Source organism: Patella vulgata, chromosome 7 (genome assembly GCF_932274485.2).
Source record: "Patella vulgata chromosome 7, xgPatVulg1.2, whole genome shotgun sequence".
NCBI lineage: Eukaryota > Metazoa > Mollusca > Gastropoda > Patellidae > Patella > Patella vulgata.
The window spans coordinates 54,305,759-54,323,508 of NC_065885.2; the positions used below are offsets into that span (position 1 = coordinate 54,305,759).

General features: G+C 34.0%; 1 protein-coding gene across 1 annotated transcript in view; it reads left to right on the forward strand.

Annotated features, from left to right (window-relative positions):
* Positions 1 to 17,750, forward strand: part of LOC126828840 (uncharacterized) — a 57,367-nt gene that overhangs the window by 18,236 nt on the left and 21,381 nt on the right. Inside the window, exons 2-8 of the mRNA XM_050558850.1 lie at positions 1,982 to 2,090; positions 5,017 to 5,144; positions 6,321 to 6,429; positions 8,202 to 8,286; positions 10,033 to 10,179; positions 15,827 to 16,007; positions 16,543 to 16,689. Of these exons, the coding sequence (XP_050414807.1) occupies positions 1,982 to 2,090; positions 5,017 to 5,144; positions 6,321 to 6,429; positions 8,202 to 8,286; positions 10,033 to 10,179; positions 15,827 to 16,007; positions 16,543 to 16,689 (906 nt within the window). The remainder of the gene's footprint in view (positions 1 to 1,981; positions 2,091 to 5,016; positions 5,145 to 6,320; positions 6,430 to 8,201; positions 8,287 to 10,032; positions 10,180 to 15,826; positions 16,008 to 16,542; positions 16,690 to 17,750) is intronic.

The window sequence follows — 17,750 nt, forward strand, 5'->3', positions numbered from 1 at the left end:
ATTTTACCCTTGGATGCATCGGGAACAAACATTGATACTCGAATGGGTAAAGTTGCCTGTCGCTGAAACTCGCTATTGGAACGGAAGTTCTTTAACTCAAATCTCGGATATAAATTCTATAAATGTGTACCAATTATTACTGATTTTGTGAAGAAAATCCATGAATTATTTATTTTATCAAAAAAACACATCGTATTGCTATCCAGTTTGTTGAAACACAATACATAACATGACAGCCCCTTCTCTTTGATCTGCTGTGTGATCCAAGAGATGATAAAAATATTCCATGTGCGCAGCAAATACCACATGTTTACATTTTAGCTATTTTGGATAGCATCGTTTATCACACAATTAGTTTCTCTGTAATATTCTGTTATGTACAAGTTTTATTGAGCTTAATACATTTTGCATATTCCACATGATGTAGCCACGTTTGTCACCGAACACTTTACAGTAACATATTTAGAGCTCTGGTTAATCCCGATTGATTTTGTTTTGTCGTTATGTACTGTTTGTTGATCGGACTGTTGACCAGTTATAATTTGGGACAGAAATTTGCACTGAGTATGGCAGTGTTTGATTAGGTCTAATCAAATGAAACACTGTGAGGAGTATGCATAATAGCCAGGTTTTTACAGTTGTATTTGGTGCAGTATTTAATGATGAAATTGACAGTTAATTATTATTGCATTCTAGAATACACATGTACCATGATTATTGTATATAATGAAAACATTCTACACCATACTTTTCTACACTAGCTCATTGATCACCTTCAGCAAAACTTTATTTTTCTCCAACCTTGTGGGTTTTCTCCGGGTCCTGCCAGTTTCCTCTCACTGCTAAAGACCCCTACGCGCAAGCGAATTATTGAAATAAAATTGAACCATACCATATGTTTGTCCCAAAATGACCTAGTTTGTGTCGAGTGGACGTTAAACCCGACTTCTCTCTCTCTCTCTGGCAAAATAAAAACTACTCAATACCATCACTTGTGCAACACAGCATAATTTGGTGTAAATGTAAGTTAGGGAATTACTACTCGGTATACAATTTATTACGAAAAGAGTAATATACTGAGGGGAGCCATCATGACTCAGTGAGTAGGATGTTGGATCGCTAAACTGGAGGTCCTGTGTTCGATCTCTGCACTGACTGAGAAAGTTCATTGGGATTTTTCGGTGGTACCCCCTTGTCAATAGTGTAGGACAGAGGGCCTGGCAAGGGACTATGTATAGTGGTTCAGATTGAACAAAAAAATGAGGTCCTGTGTATTCATTGGTGTGCACCTAAAATAATCCTTGATGGTTTGAATTCAAAAAAGAATAGGCCATAGTGCCACCACTGTCGGGTCAAAAATTCCCTCATAGCATATGGCATATGCCCATCTTCATTAGCCCAGTCGAAGCAGAACAGTAGGATGTTAAAGCCTGTTAAGCTATGGTCAGAATTATTAGATATTTTAGTTGTGATGTTTTTTGTTGTGTCCAACATGTGTCGTGTGTTCAGCATGAACTAACTAAGAAATAAACTATATGAAAATATTAATACAAAACGCTTAAGTGATTTTACATAAGTGAGCTGAAATAAAGAGCTGATCTATCACAAATTCAAATCCTGAATGACATTATTTATTTATAAACTAAACGTAATTTAAATAAACGATAATCCAGATTAAAAGGCAATATTTTAACCAATTTTCTAGTAGCAGCCCTGCTTATCTTTTCTTAGAATACAAAAACAGGATGAAGAAAAAGCTGAACAATCTCCTTTAAGTTACATTCTCACTGAACGAAATCTTCAGTGTACACATTCTTAACTGATGGGACTTTAAGGCCCTTGAGCCTTTTGTTTTATAAAATCTACACACTCATTAGGCTGTATTATTACTATACTGTATTTTCTAGCAGATTATGTTACCTGTAGATGAGGTGTAAATATACATGTAGATACTTTAACTTATTTTGTATTCTCTCTTCAGTTTCCAGAGTACCGGTCGGGTGTGGAATTACTCATTTAATCCTTGTTCTTCGTATAACGAACCTAGAGATCCACATACAGGTTTTGGAGATGGCTGCTCCTCTGTTCTTGTAAGTTTTACCGTATATTTAATTACAGGTGCCATGTGTGGTTCATGGATGCAGATGGGTCTTAGTCCAGACGCATAGATGGGGCTTAGTCCATGGGCATAGGGCTTAGTTCATGGGCATAGATAGGGCTTGGTTCATGGGTGTAGCTGGGGCTTGATACAATGTACATGGATGCACCTAGGGCTTGATTCATGGGTGTAGCTGGGACTTGATACATGGATGTAGCTGGGGCTTGGTTCATTGTTGGTGGGTTGGGGGGGGTGGATGGCCGAATGGTTAGCACATGTGTGCTGTATCATAAGACCTGTCATTGAGTCAACTGGCGTGGTTTCGAATCCCCGGATGTACGTGACAAGGAGTAGGGTCACCTGTCCAGTCTGGTGGTTTTTCTCCGGGTCCTCCGGTTTCCTCCCATTGCTAAAGACCCCTACGTGCATGCGAATTATTGAAATAAAATTTTAAAAAACCATATGTTAGTCCCGAAATGACCTAGTTTGTGTCGAGTGGACGTTAAACCCCATTTCTCTCTCTCTCTCTGGTTCATGGTTGTAGATGGTGTAGATGGGGCTTAGTCCATGGGTATAGCTGGGGCTTACTCCATGACCTTAATCTCGCATTTCTTATATTTATAAAATATTATTAGAGGTGGGTTGGTCATTCTTATGGCAGGACCATTACGCCTTGTATAAATTGTTTCAATGGCTATTAGTAATGACCTGGATATACACAGGATACAATTTTATCGAATACAATTCAGGCTTATGAGTCTGTAGTCTTTACCAAGCAAATAATGACTGTTTATTATGACCATTTGACTAAGATTATCTAGTCTTTTAAAAGTCTGATAGAGATTAGAGCATGCTAGTCGAAAGTGTGTAGACATGGCTATCCAAGTGCTTGGGGATAACATGAAATTATGGAAACTTAAAAAATATGACAGAAATTCAGATAGTTGTACAGGACTAATATAAAGGCTTCCAAGATTATCAACCCATTTAATTTTCTAATATATATATACATGTATATCTGAAGGTTCCTTTAAGCTGTACATTTGCTTTTACTCGCTGAAAAAAAAATTAGCCCAGTTATTTAAGGTTGTATTGTGCCATGTGTGAGAGTGATGGATTTAACATTTTATCGCATGAATTCAACTATGTCTGGCAAGACTCCATCAATGTTATTGTTATAAGTGTTCATTCATCACCTAGTTTCTCTTTAAATAAATATGGCAAGGAGTAGGGTCGCCTGTCCAACCTCGTGGGTTTTCTCCGGGTCCTCCAGTTTCCTCCCACTGCTAAAGACTCCTACGCGCAAGCGAATTATTGAAATAAAATTAAACCATATGTTAGTCCTAGTTTGTGTCGAGTGGACGTTAAACCCCATTTCTCTCTCTCTCTCTCTTTAAATAAATATTTTTTGCTTCCTTTGATTAAACATACATTATCTTATGCAAGTGCTAATTATTAATTAGACATTAATTAACCTATCCAGACCATAATCAACTGTAGATGGCATTGCTAGCCTTTGATCTTTAGTGGATTATGAGCCGATTTACTGCATAACTTTCCTTCACGATTTAACGATTAAATGGATAATCGAGACTATCCTGTTTATCGTACTGACTTTAGTAATGATGATCGAGGTTAGGCAGAAATTTCAATCGCTTAGTTCTCGGTTCATAGTGGATCAATTTGAATGAAATTTTCAGCAAATTGCTTTTACATTATCTAGTTTTTATACGCCCACATGGAAATGTGGTCGTATATTGCCGTCGCCCCCGTCCGTCCGTCGGTCCATCCGTCTGTCCGTCGTCCACAATTTCTTGTGAACACTCTACAGACTACATTTATCATCTGATTGTTTTGAAATTGATATATTATGTTGTTTGCATTAGTGAGATGAAGAAGCCTATTTAATTTCAATAACTTCCGTTAATTTCGTCTGGAGTTATGGCCCTTTTTTAACTTTGTTGCACCTTGTGAACGACAAAAGTTATCAACCGATCTGTATGAAATTTATATGCATCATTTAAATTAGTAAAACAAAGAAGCCTATTGAATTTCAGCAATTTCCGTTAATTACATCTAGAGTTATGGCCCTTGTTTCACTTTGTTGTACCTTGTTTATGCTCTAAAGACAAAAGTTATTATCTGATCTGTATGAAATTTATATGCATCATTTAAATTAGTAAAACAAAGAAGCTTATTGAATTTCAGCAATTTCCGTTAATTACATCTAGAGTTATAGCCCTTGTTTCACTTTGTTGAATCTTTTGAACGCTCTTATGACAACAGTTATCATCCGATCTGTTTGAAATTGATATGCATCATTTAAATTAATGCAACGAAGATGCCTATTGAATTTCAACAATTTTCGTAGATTACTTCGAGTTACGGCCCTTGTTTTAGTTTTTAGAACCTTGTGAACCCTCAAACGACGAAAATTATAATGTCATCTGTATGAAATTGTGTATTAAATGCCCCCTAATTACCTACAAAAGAACAAATATACAACAACTCTTGTCGACCGCTCGGACGATTTAGCTGCTGTGGGCATATGTTTAGTTGCCTGGCAACCTATCTTTAACTATTATAGTGCTCGCTCGTTATTGAATCTCCCATAATGTATCTTTAAGAAACAAGGGAAGTTGTTTATTGTATGGGGATTAGTATTACTACATGGAAATATTAACTTTATTTTATAAAAATAAAAAAAAAACCAAGAGACAACAAAATAACGAGAAAAGCTTTTAGATGTGTGTATTGTGTACTTTTAGATGTGTGTATTATGTACTTTGTATCTTGTACTTTTAGACATGTACATCTCATACTTTGTGATGTGTATTTTGTGCTTTAAATCTGTGTATTTTGTACTTTTAAATGATGTGTGTATTTTGTACTTTTAGATGTGTATTTTGTACTTTTAGATGTGTGTATTTGGATTGGATAGTGAGAAATATCATTACTACACATTGGGTATTGAAAGAACAGCAACTTTTCGTTTAAAGGAAGAAAATAATAAAACAGATATACAACTAGTATTACGAGGAACAAAGTAGGTAGAGTATGTTATTATAAATTAATATCAGAGACCTTGTGTCCTCTGTAATGTGGTTCAGGATAGAGGACTGGGCATGGAAAAATATCTGGATATTGGGATGGGGAAAAAAACCAAGCTCCACCCATGAGGACATTGGTGTGCATGTTTAAGAACAATTAACATGTTGAATTCATTGAAGAGGAAGCATATTCCCTTCTTCATAATCTTGGTTGGGACAGAAATGAAATGAAATTAGGTTTAACGTCCTACTGTTCTGCTCTGACTGTGCTAATGAAGACAGGCATATGCCATACAATGTGCTATGAGGGGAATTTTGCCCAGGCAGGGGTACTATGACCTACTCTTATGTCGAATTCCAACTGCCAAGGGATCTTTTATGTTCACGGCAATGTATAGACAGGACCTCATTTTTTTGTCCAATACAAATGACTAGACAGCTATCCTTGACAGGCCCTTCGTCCTTCACAACTAACAAGGGGAAACCACGTTGCAAAATCCCAATGAACTTTCTCTGCCACTGCTAGGATCAAACACCCAACCTCCAGTCTAGGGAGCCAACGTCCTACTCATTCAGCCACCATGGCTCCTGGTATTGGGACAGAAATGTCCTCTGCGTTCCCCAATCCAATAACGACTAAAAAATACAAAGCCATGTTGTCAGTGGGAAAATGTCATTTATGAAAATGACGTCAACATAGATAAAAAGCATATACATGATAAATACAAACATACATGTATACAAGATCAATGATAAAAATATGATTCTTTTAAGAGCCACTAAATAAAAGCGTATTTAGTACCTTGACTAAGTTTGATTTTCTGCTTAGCTTAAGCAGAGTGATAATTAAAGATAAATGTGCAAATAAGTAATGGCTTGTATTTATACTAAATAATTTTGTAGTTGGTTGATTGATATTTTATGGCGGGGCTTTCATAAAGAATATGATAATTTTGAGCATTATCCAAATTCATATTTTAAAAGTGTTCTTATATTTAAAACTATAAATTTAATTGTATTTATTGAGATTTAAGGTTAAATTCTTTGAAATTCTAATTTTATGACATGTAAATTGATTGACAGGTATATTCTCTAGTGGGTCAATTTCACTGACATTGAAGTCATGACTGGCCAATAGGACTGAACTGAGATCCCTGTATTATATATTGTAGATCTATGCGGCATCGTCTAACGTTTCTATTATTAGTATGTGATAGAAATCTTGTCAAGCCAGAAGATGCTGTGTTTGAAGTAAAACATAATATTGGTAGACAACCAGTGGTATGTATTAAAAATTGTTAACGTAATAGGTCTACAACGAGTTACTAGTCTTGACTATTCGGTCTTGTAGTCTTTTATGTCATCATGAAAATAAGTAGATTTATTAGTTTTACTATGTGATTTCAAGTCATAAACATTGACCAGAGTTGCATAACACTAGTTTTTGGTTATCTTCAGCTTTATATCTCTTGATCGTAAACTAGGTGATTTCGGGACTAACATATGGTTTAATTTTATTTCAATTATTCGCTTGCACGTAGGGGTCTTTAGCAGTGGGAGGACTCGGAGAAAACCCATGAGGTTGGACAAGCGACACTATTCTTTGTCACATACAAGCATACAAGTAGGGAATCAATGACAGGAATTCTGATCCAAGCGCATGCGTTAACCATTGAGCCGCCCCCACCCCTAACAAACAGAAGTTTTTTCTTGTCAGGCTATCTGTCGTACACCACTGACAAGTCTGGACCATCCAGAGGAACCAATTCACCCAAACTGACACCAGACTAACTAAAATTAGATTTTACATCTTTGAAATACTTCCTATAATAGTTAAACATTTAACCACATTTCATTTCATTTCTCTGTGTGTCTCAAAATAAATTTATTCGCTTTGAACTTACAATTTTTTTTTTGCTGATCTCCTCTTTTCCACAAAAACTGCCAAAGTATATTATCGATTATTTTTTTTAATCTTTAAATATTGTAATACACCTGTTATTTTTTGATAAGAAACAGCATCTCCTGACATATATACAAATTACTTTAATTCATATGTTCAAAAGGCATAAACATATAACAATTGATCATTTTTGACAGTCTTTATCATCTGTGATTAGAGTTCAAAGATATTTTATATATCGATTTATAATTTTGTTGCCATTGATCATCATTTGAAGAATTTTTGGAATCCCTTGTAAGCTACAATATTGTGGAATATACAGGTCACAATTCTATGGAATACAATAACTGCTTATTACTGAGTGATGTTTAGACTATGCTTCCCTAGAATTGGGGACTGTATATTCCAGTTCAATTAACATACATTATGCAAGAGCTAAATCTGCCTATTGCAGGTCTTTCTTTAGGCCTGAAATGTTTTCTAAATTATTGATTAGACATTAATTAACTTATTCAGGCTATAATCAACCCTCGATGGCATCAGATTTCTCCGATATTAAATAGATTAGAACAGTTCAGCCATATTTTGATTTAAGCTAAAAATGGACGAGCGAGACTTAGCTTTGAACAACCTGTACAGTTGTTGAAATTATTGCACACATCTTTTCAAACCTTCAAAGGCAAATATCTTCGCTCGCAATAGAGTAATTTGAATGAAATTTTCAAATTATTCATTTTACATTATCTATTTTCGAACTATTATAGCAAGAATGGCTAGCTCTTTATCTAAATCTTACATAATGTATCTTTACTAAATGCCATTGAAACAATTTGATATTGTGGAAGTTGAATCTCTAAAAGGAATATATTAGTACAAAAATAGCTCATTTCTGTTCAGTATTTATAAAGATATGATAAATTAAAAATATATCCCAACATTCCGCGTCATCTTCAGACAATAAAATGTCATCAATGCCAATGTTTTAGCACCATGATACCTTGATTAGACAACCAATCAAATTTCAAGTTAAATGGATTCTTTCAAATGATTTCACTGCAAGACATCTTTTGTTCCAACTATAGCACAGGAATAGAGGGATGAAATTAGATCCTTTATTAATGAATAATTTCTGTGCATGTATATATTTCAGACTGGTAAAATACGTCATATCTGTTGTTGTCCAGATGGTTGTCCTTTGGAAGTTTCAAAAAATATTACCAACGCTAATCTAACAGGTAATGCACATCATCTGTTTTGTAATTTAAGAACACAAGCAAAATTGCATTTTGTAATCAATCAGGTGAAATCAGTTCTACTGTGATATTATCAGTTTTTATACACCCATATTGTAATTTGGCCATATATTTTCATTTTAATAATACTTCAAAAATTATTACCCTTGAAAATGTTATAGAACCTTGTCAGCCTGTTGGTGATATATTACATATAAACATTTGTACTTTCCAAAAGATTCAGAATGGGGCAACCTTTAATGAAAGCTGGGTTGATTTAGAAGTGGTTATTTTGTCTTTTCTAACAAGAGGAAAAGTCAAGCAGCTTTATGTGTATGGCTTTAGAACTCATAGAAAGTTTTCAACATGTAATATTTTGCTATAGAACTGTTTCATAGCAATTAGGTGATCATGTTTTCCATTATTGTCAGTGCCACTTTCAGGTCTTCTATATTCCGGATAGTGTGAAGGCACTGGATGTTAAAACGATCAGAATTTTTCTGTTAGATCAACAGTGATGATAAAAGAAAATAAAAAAAATATAATAAATTGATTTGAAATCACTGTCCATCAGTTTGTGAGTCCATCCACAATTCCTTGTGAACACTCTAGAGGCTAAAGTTATTATTGGATCTCTTTGTATGAATTGTTTATAGTAGTAAGACAAAAACGTTTATTGAATTCTGATAATTACTCTCAGAATTATTTCTGTTTTTGACTTTCCAAAGTCTTGTGGATACTCTAGGTAGAGGCAAAAGTTAATTTAGGATCTTAAATGAATTGTTTGAATTCTAAGATGAAGATGCCTAACAAATTAGCCAGTTGCCTTTGAACATTTTACAGAATCTTATGAAAGAGGATAAAGCTATTATTAACAAATCTTTTGCCCACGATCTCATTTATCCCCCAACCTAGTTGAAATTTATTATTTACAGTTCGTAGATGCTGATAGAATTTCAACAATTTATGATAATTACTTACAGAGTTGTTCCCCTTGTTCGCTTTGTAGAATCTTGAGAATGCTCTAGACACAAAGTTTATCTTCTGATTTATTTGAAAGTTGAGATAAGTAAGACAAATACTGTGCTGACACTAATTTATGTTCTATGTCAGCATGTACTCTCAAACTTTAAGTGTTTTCTGATGATTACATTAAGAGTTGTATATCACTTAAACATACATTATGCAAGAGCTAAATCTGCCTATTGTAGGTCTTTCTTTAGGCCTTAAATGTTATCTAAATTATTAATTAGACATTAATTAACTTATCCAGACCATAATCAACTCTCGATGCCATCGCTAGTCTGCAATTCTTACTGGATTAGAATCCGATCTGCTGCTCAAAGCTCATTGATGAATAAATACAAAAAAAATGAATAATCGGGACTATATTTTTTTATTGTCCCGACTTTAGTAATGATGATTGAGGCTAGGCCCAAAATTCAATCGCTAAATTCTCGGTTCAGAGTGGATCAATTTGACAGAAATTTTCAGCAAATTCCCTTTACATTATCTAGTTTTGAACTATTTTAGTGAGAAATGGCTAGCTCTTTATCTAATTTCCCATAATGTATCTTTAAGTGTTTTCTGATAATTGTATTAAGAGTTATATCATTTAATAAGTTTGCCTATTCCCTAAAATTCCTTATGCCTGCTTGTGGAAATATCCAAAATTTAAAGTTTAATGTCACTGTATTTTATGTTTAGTCTTTTCTGTTTGTTTACATCCGATATTTGAATATTTTTCAGAAATTGAACCAAAGCCACGTAAAGCTGATAAAAAGTTGTTATTGATAGTTGTAGTTACGAATCTTGGTTTATTATTTCTAGCTGCGTTAATTGGTGGATTATGTTACATCAAGAGAACACATGTACATCAATATAAACATTATAAAGGTATATTGTAAAATTATTTATGGTACAATATTTCCCACCAATAGACCATTCAGATGCTTATATTTAAGCTAGTTTGAAGCGCCGCCTGGTTTTAAGCCAGGAGAATTTAGCATTCACAGGTACTACAGTTTAAGCCAAGCCAGTTTAACCAATTTAACCAATTAAGCATGGGTACACATCATTTTGCTAGGAAGATAATCTAATGCATGAGTCTAAGCCAGATTGAGCTGGTGTTTTAAGGCGATGACCATAGTAAGCCAGCTGTAAAGAAAAACCCTCTTGAAGACGGGTTGAAAGCTAGGGTTTATCACCTTTGCATTCAAATGACTAAGTTAAACTGGATTAATGAAGACGGGTTGAAAGTTAGGGTTTATCACCTTTGCATTCAGATGACTAAGTTAAACTGGATGAATGACACTGGCACTTTTAAGCCAGTTTAACTTAAGCATCTGAATGACCTGTACGATCATACACTTTAAAATGTAGTCTTAATAGAAATCGCATTGGTTGAAAAATTATTAAAATCGATTAGCCTACTCCTAACACAAGTTATGGCCATCTAAAATTCCCATTACTCTCTGGGGTCATCATTTTCTTGTTTAGAACAACAATATCAGGATAGTATATATCTAAACTAGATTTATTGATTTAATAAAATAGTCGACTCTACAAAGTAAACTTTTCAGCCCTTAAATAATGAAAATAAGGTTAGTTGAATAAAACTCCTCCTTGGTGGTGCAATGAAAAAAAAACAATATATAAATATATAAGATTCCATTTTCATCGCACATGTGAAATAAAGTTACAAAAAAATTGTTGAAATGGCACCACTTTTGAAATTTGTGCTCAGAGGAAAGTTCTCGCTTCCTTTTGTACTGATCACAACCCCTTTTATCTCATTTATTTCCAAGTATAATGGAATTTAAATAACCCTAAGTTATGGTTGTTGTATAATAGATAAAATAGGATAATTTATGCTCTTGTCCTATATATTGCCCAAGATATTATAAAATACGGCAGTATTGAGGAGGTAACTACAGTTTGAATCTATAAAAGATTATAAAATAGATATATCCCTTAACAGCAGTAGTATAAAAACACACTTAGGTTGAAATGAGAGGGGGTTTATTCATCTTCATAAAAGACTGTTTATCAAACGATCGATTATAAACTAGTTGTAACCTTTAGACCTTTTAATAGTTAAAAATAGATAATGAAAACAGAATATGCTGAAAATTTCAGTCAAATACTTCACTTTGAGCGTAATGGTGATACAATTATATACTAGCCTCAATTGTCATTACTACTGTTGTTACGAAAATAAACAAAGCCTTGATTATCCATTTTTAAGGTAACTGCATCGACCACATAACGAATTTAAATCTATTTATGTCACAGCCATCTGAGGGCATCGAAAATTGATTATGGTCATAGAAAGTTAATTAATGTCTAATTAATTATTTATATAAAATTTCAAGCCTAAAGCAAGATCTGCAATAGGCAGATTTATCTCTTGCATATTGACTCTTTAATATACAGATGAAATTAAATGGAATTGGGTTTAATGTCCAACTTTTATGCTCCAACTGGGCTAATAAAGACAGGTATATGCCATACAAGGTGCTATGAAGAGAGATTTTGCCAGGAGAGCTGCACTACAGACTACTCTTATTTCAAATTCCATTTGTCAAGGATTCCATTAAGTGCGCGCCAATGTATACCCTGGAGTACATGTACCAGTGTTTTTCATCACACCCAAACGAATAAACTGCAAGCCCTCCAAGCCCTCCAAGCCCTCCATCCTGCACCACTGACATGGGGAAACCATGTTGAAAAATCTGGGAGTATTTTCTCAGCCAACACCAAGTTCGAACTCTGGACCTTTGAATAGTTCAGTTTAATAAACGGGTCTATACTATATTTAACCCTGGTATATATATTGGGTGTATATTTTGGTTGTTAGGAAATATATATTATATCATAGGTAATATATCCTGAGATAAGAAACAAATTGTGTAAGATATTATATAGATAAAACATGTTGTATAATACCCCAGTCATCTTAAAACTGTGTCATAGTTTACTTGGGTCGGACATTACCCTAGTTATTGCATGTGACAAGATAGGATTTTCCAGTGCCATGGTGTAATGGAGGATAAAATTGTCTTTGAGAATACAAATGAAATGAAATGTGTTTTAACATTTTTAATAGACCAAATGGGCTAATGGAGGAAATTTTTCCCAGACAGCGGTACTACAGACTAATCTAATTTCAAATTCCAACTATCCAGGATTTTTTTATTTGCACGCCAACGTGTACATGGGACCTAGAATATGAAGGATAAAATGTTAAAATTATTTTAAAGCAATAATGAGTCTGACTCCAGATTATCTGACAGTAGCCGAAGCTACCCTGTCACCATATAGGGATGTTGACTGAAATGTTGACTGAAATGTTGACTGGATCATATGTAATTCATAACAATAAAATAAGTAAGGGAGACAATATGTCAAATGTGGTGTGAGATCTGGAGATTAGGGTGGGGTGGGTTCAAGCGGCAACAATGCTTCACGCATGTCTGTTTGTTCAACATTGTTTTGATGAATGTAGGAGAAATAAATCTACTCTGCACGAACAGGGGAGAGTCCGAACTCTGCCCCCCCCCCCCACAAATAATATGCTTTGAGGATGCATTAGTTAAAATAATTAATGTAGACCAAACTTATCTTTAAATCAAGTACAGTTATACTGAGTGACCATGACAAATTAAATGGCTAGTGTATTTGAGTTCGCATAATTTAACGGACAATTTACATTGTTTACAGTTTGTTTCAGAGATTACACTTAGTTCTAGATTGTTTTATACAAAGAACAGGTCGTCCTTTTCAAACATTTAGTACCTATTTTCAAATGAATTTTTTATACATCTAAATTGAAATTGGGTTGTAAATTGCCATAGCCCCCATGCGTCCAATGATCTGTCCATTCATTGTTCTCAATTTCTTATGAACACCTGACAGACTACTATTATAAGATTTATAAATGTTCCCGTTAGTGAGACGAATAATCCTACTGAATTCTTACAATTTCTTGTAATAATCAACTTCCAGAGTTATTCCTCCTGATCACCTTGTAGAACCTTGTGATCACTCTAATGACTAGGGGGGTTGGATGGCTGAATGGTTAGCGTGTGCGCGCTGTATCATAAAGTCTGTCATTTAGTCGACTGGCGTGGTTTCGAATCCCCGGTTGTACGTGACAAGGAGTAGGGTCGCCTGTCCAACCTCGTGGGTTTTCTCCGGGTCCTCCGGTTTCCTTCCACTGCTAAAGACCCCTATGCGCAAGCGAATTATTGAAATAAAATTAAACCATATGTTAGTCCCGAAATGACCTAGTCTGTGTCGAGTGAACGTTAAACCCCATTTCTCTCTCACTCTCTCTCTCTCTAATGACTAAACTTATCAACCAATCTGTTTGAAATTGATAAGCCTGATTCAGATTAATAAAATGAATAATGCTATCGAATTAGAATTTTCTGTTAATTACTGTTAGACTTATGAACCATCTTCATTTCGTGAAAACTTGAGAACATTATTTATAAGCTGGACATTTATATATATTATCTAAATTAGTGAGATGTAAAAGCCTGTTGAATTTCAATGATTTCTTTTAATTACTTAGAGAGTTATAGCCCTTCTTTACTTGTAAAATTTTTTGAATGCTAATTAAAGTTACTCGCTTCTGGAGTAATGGCTCTTGTTCATTTTGTAAACCTTATGAATGCTTTAGCATCTGATCTTCTTTATGTCAATTATTACGGATCAATTACAATTACAACAAATTCTTATAAGGACTTACAGAGTTATCGCCTATGAAATTATACAGTGTAAAGCAGTGATGGGATTTTGCCGGTATATTCCGGACATGTCCGACGCTATTTTCCAAACATCCAAAATTGTCCGACCAGGACATCAAGATATGGTGAATAATATTCAAAATTCCATAATAAATATAGTGTACTGAGTGTATAACTACCACTCAACCCGATTATTGTTGATAATAGTCTGGATTGATTAGGTAATTAAGTGATCAACATATTTATTGTGTTATACCGTCTATAAACCTACCTTGATTAACTACTTCATCTGCCATGATTGGCTGACTTAATCCTTTATCGGACAATTCATCAATCTATTCTTAAACAGAAGTCACTGCTTCCTCTTTGTCGGACTATCCCTCAATTCAATAAGAGGGATTATAATTTTATATACTATAAAGATTTTGCTTCATATTTATGTGATAATCACAGTTTGACAACCTTTGTGGACTGATTGGATGACTTAGCTGCTGGTGTAGGGATATGTTTTGTCGGCTGGTTACATATCTTTCATTCCATTTATAAAGTTGGCTTAATTTTTTCCAATTTGCTAATGAAATGTTGTATGTTACTCTTTCTAGAGTAGAACACCTGATACCACTTCATATCTCAAGAGTTCACAAAGGTTACAAATTTCTGTGTAAACTACTGAACTGGCCCAATAGAATTCAGCCTCTTATATTCCAAGTACAAACAAATTGCTCCAGTTAGCTATGGATAGTGATGTGTGTCAAGCAAGAAGTAGAGTATGCTTACTCTTTCTGGAACACTTGATACCCCTTGTCTTCTAAGGGATTTGAATAGCTTACAAATCTGGGGTTTTACATTTGCATGGGCTGTAGAAGGGGGTATATTGAAGGGCTATAACTATGTTCAACATTATATTATATAGATGAGTATTTTAAAGGGCAATAGCTATATTCAGGCGTATATTGCAAAGCTATAACTAAGTTAAACATTATATTGATGAGTATTTTGAAGGGCTATAGCTATAGTAAGGAGTATATTGAAAGGCTATAACTATGTTAAGGATTATATAGAAAGTTATAACTATGCCAATGAGTATGTTGAAGGGTTATAACTATGTTCAAGAGTATATAGACGGGCTATAACTATGTTCAGGAATATATTGAAGGGCTATAACTATGTTCAGGAGTATATTGAAAGGTTATGGCTAGGTTAATGGGTATATTGAAGGGATATAACTTACTAAAGAGTATATTGAAGGGATATAACCTTCTAAGGAGTATATTGAATGGTTATAACTATGTTAATTGGTATATTGAAGGGCTATGGCTATGTCAATGGGTATATTGAAGGGATATAACATACTAAGGAGTATGTTGAAGGGATATATATATTGAAGGAATATATTGAAGGGATATAACTATATTAAAGAATATATTGAAGGAATATAACTATGTTAAAGAGTATTAAAGAGTAAATGGAAGGAATGTGACTATTTAAAGACAAAGGTACATTGAAGAGCCCTGACTATGTTAAAGAGTATAATGAACGGCTATAACTATGTTGAGGAGTATATTGAAGGGCTATAACTATATAAAGAATATGATTTCTTCTTTAAATTGTATTAATCGTTACAATCCCCTTCAATAAAGTTAAGATATGTGACTAATGATTACATAATAAATAATGTGATACTCAACCACCATCTTAACAAAAGGAGAAGATATTTATTAGCAAAATCAGTAACGTTAAAAATAATAATCTACGATAAAATGAATCTTTTTGATGAAAATTTGTTTCAGGTCTACAGGGAATTGATCCAAATGCTCGGAGGTCCATCTCAGTGAATAATAAGCCAGGGAGGTTAAATCGCCCTTCACCTTACAGTGATTGGGAACCATCGGATGCTATGGCCAAAAAGAAATTATTACCGGTTTTAGAAGAATCGGAGATCAGTATTCGTAGTCTAGAAATGAGTCAAAGGTTAGACAAATATTAGAGCAGAACAGTAATTGTTTCCTTCAAAAAGTAAATGAAAGTGTTATCAACATAATTTCTTTGAAAGATTAAGTTTTGAAAATGCAGTTTATTATGATGTCCCAATGCAGACATTTTGATAACTAATGGTGGCAATCTACTAAACAAGCAGTATCAATCAATTTTCGAACTGTTGCATGTGAATGATTACCTTTCTAATAGTAAATGCACATAACTTTCAAGAGATATTTTATTTTTTGGGGTCATAAACATATTTTACACTTAATTTATATTCCCAAAATGAACATAATTTAAAATCCCAAAATGAATATAATTTATATTCCCATAATTTAATTTAAAGTCCTAAAGTGACAATATTTTAAATCTAATTAATATATTGAACATTATATTTAATTGTTTTGTAATATTTATCTTACAGATTGTATATTTGGTGATATACATGTTACATTATAATGTGTCATGTGTTGCATTTTGTATGTTGTATACACATTATAATTAATTGTTTTGTTGTATATTTCAGATTAGGAGGTGGAATATTTGGTGATACACATATAGCTAAATGGAACCACATGAATGTTGCTGTAAAAAGACTCACTTTAACAGTTCATGAAAATCAGCTGACGCCAAAAACCATGGAATACATGAAATCAGAAGTGTGGAAATTAAGGTTGATAATATTTTCTGACTTCCAAGGTTTTAGGGAAAGATTATCAAAAATTAACAGTTTAATCAAATCGAGTTAACCCTTTAGCACTTACACCGCTTGAAACCACTCTAATCCAGGCTCCTTAGACTGCCTCAAATCTCCCTGTCACATGCATAGCTGTATCTTCAATAGAAGGCTTGATCTAGCTTTAACTACGAACATCTTATCAAGTCCTTCACGTAATAACCTGCATATTTTGGGACTAATTTTGATTGGGTATTCACCCAGCTTGGGAGCCTATCTGATTCCTTAGTCATCGCGATTACCAAGTCTCGTGCTTTTAAGCTAAAATGTTTACCTGTGATAACCGAGTTGCAAAGTTCAAGGTTCATTCAATGTCAAGATTTCCACGGAGGTCGCTATGTCACAACCTCTGATTGATCGCTACTGTTCACTTGTCTGCAGATAACGTAGCTATAAGTTCGGTAATTGTAAAACTCGCAGTCATTGCTTCAGGAACATGGCTTAGATGTGGCACACGGTCTTATAATACAGAAAGTTATTCAAATATCTCTCGTGGTTTGAGGTTGTCTAAGGAACAGAAGTTTTGGTCTGTTCAGGGATATACAGGTATTGATATATCGCTTTTCTGTAAAAAAGATTTAACGAATTTGGGGTATTCAAAACATGTATCAAGTGCTAAAGGGTTAAATCAAGATTGTTTTGTCATTTTACAATAATGATTATTGAAACATTAAATAGCCACAAACCAAAATAATACTCGGTATCTCCATATTGACTTTCGGATATTACAATATTTGATAATGTAAAAAAAGGTGATATTAAATGACTATATTATTTATTGACAAACATAAATATCACCCACCACTGGAAGACTATACTGTAAACTCTGTACATCCATGGGCGTTATTCACAGAAACTTATAAGATCAGTCTCAGATCAGACCCAAAATGTAAAGAAATAGTCTATTATTACCTAAATAAAAGTGACAAGAACAGCTGTCTAGTCGTTCGGATGGGACAAAAAACTGAGATCCCGTGTGCATATTGGCGTGCATGTAA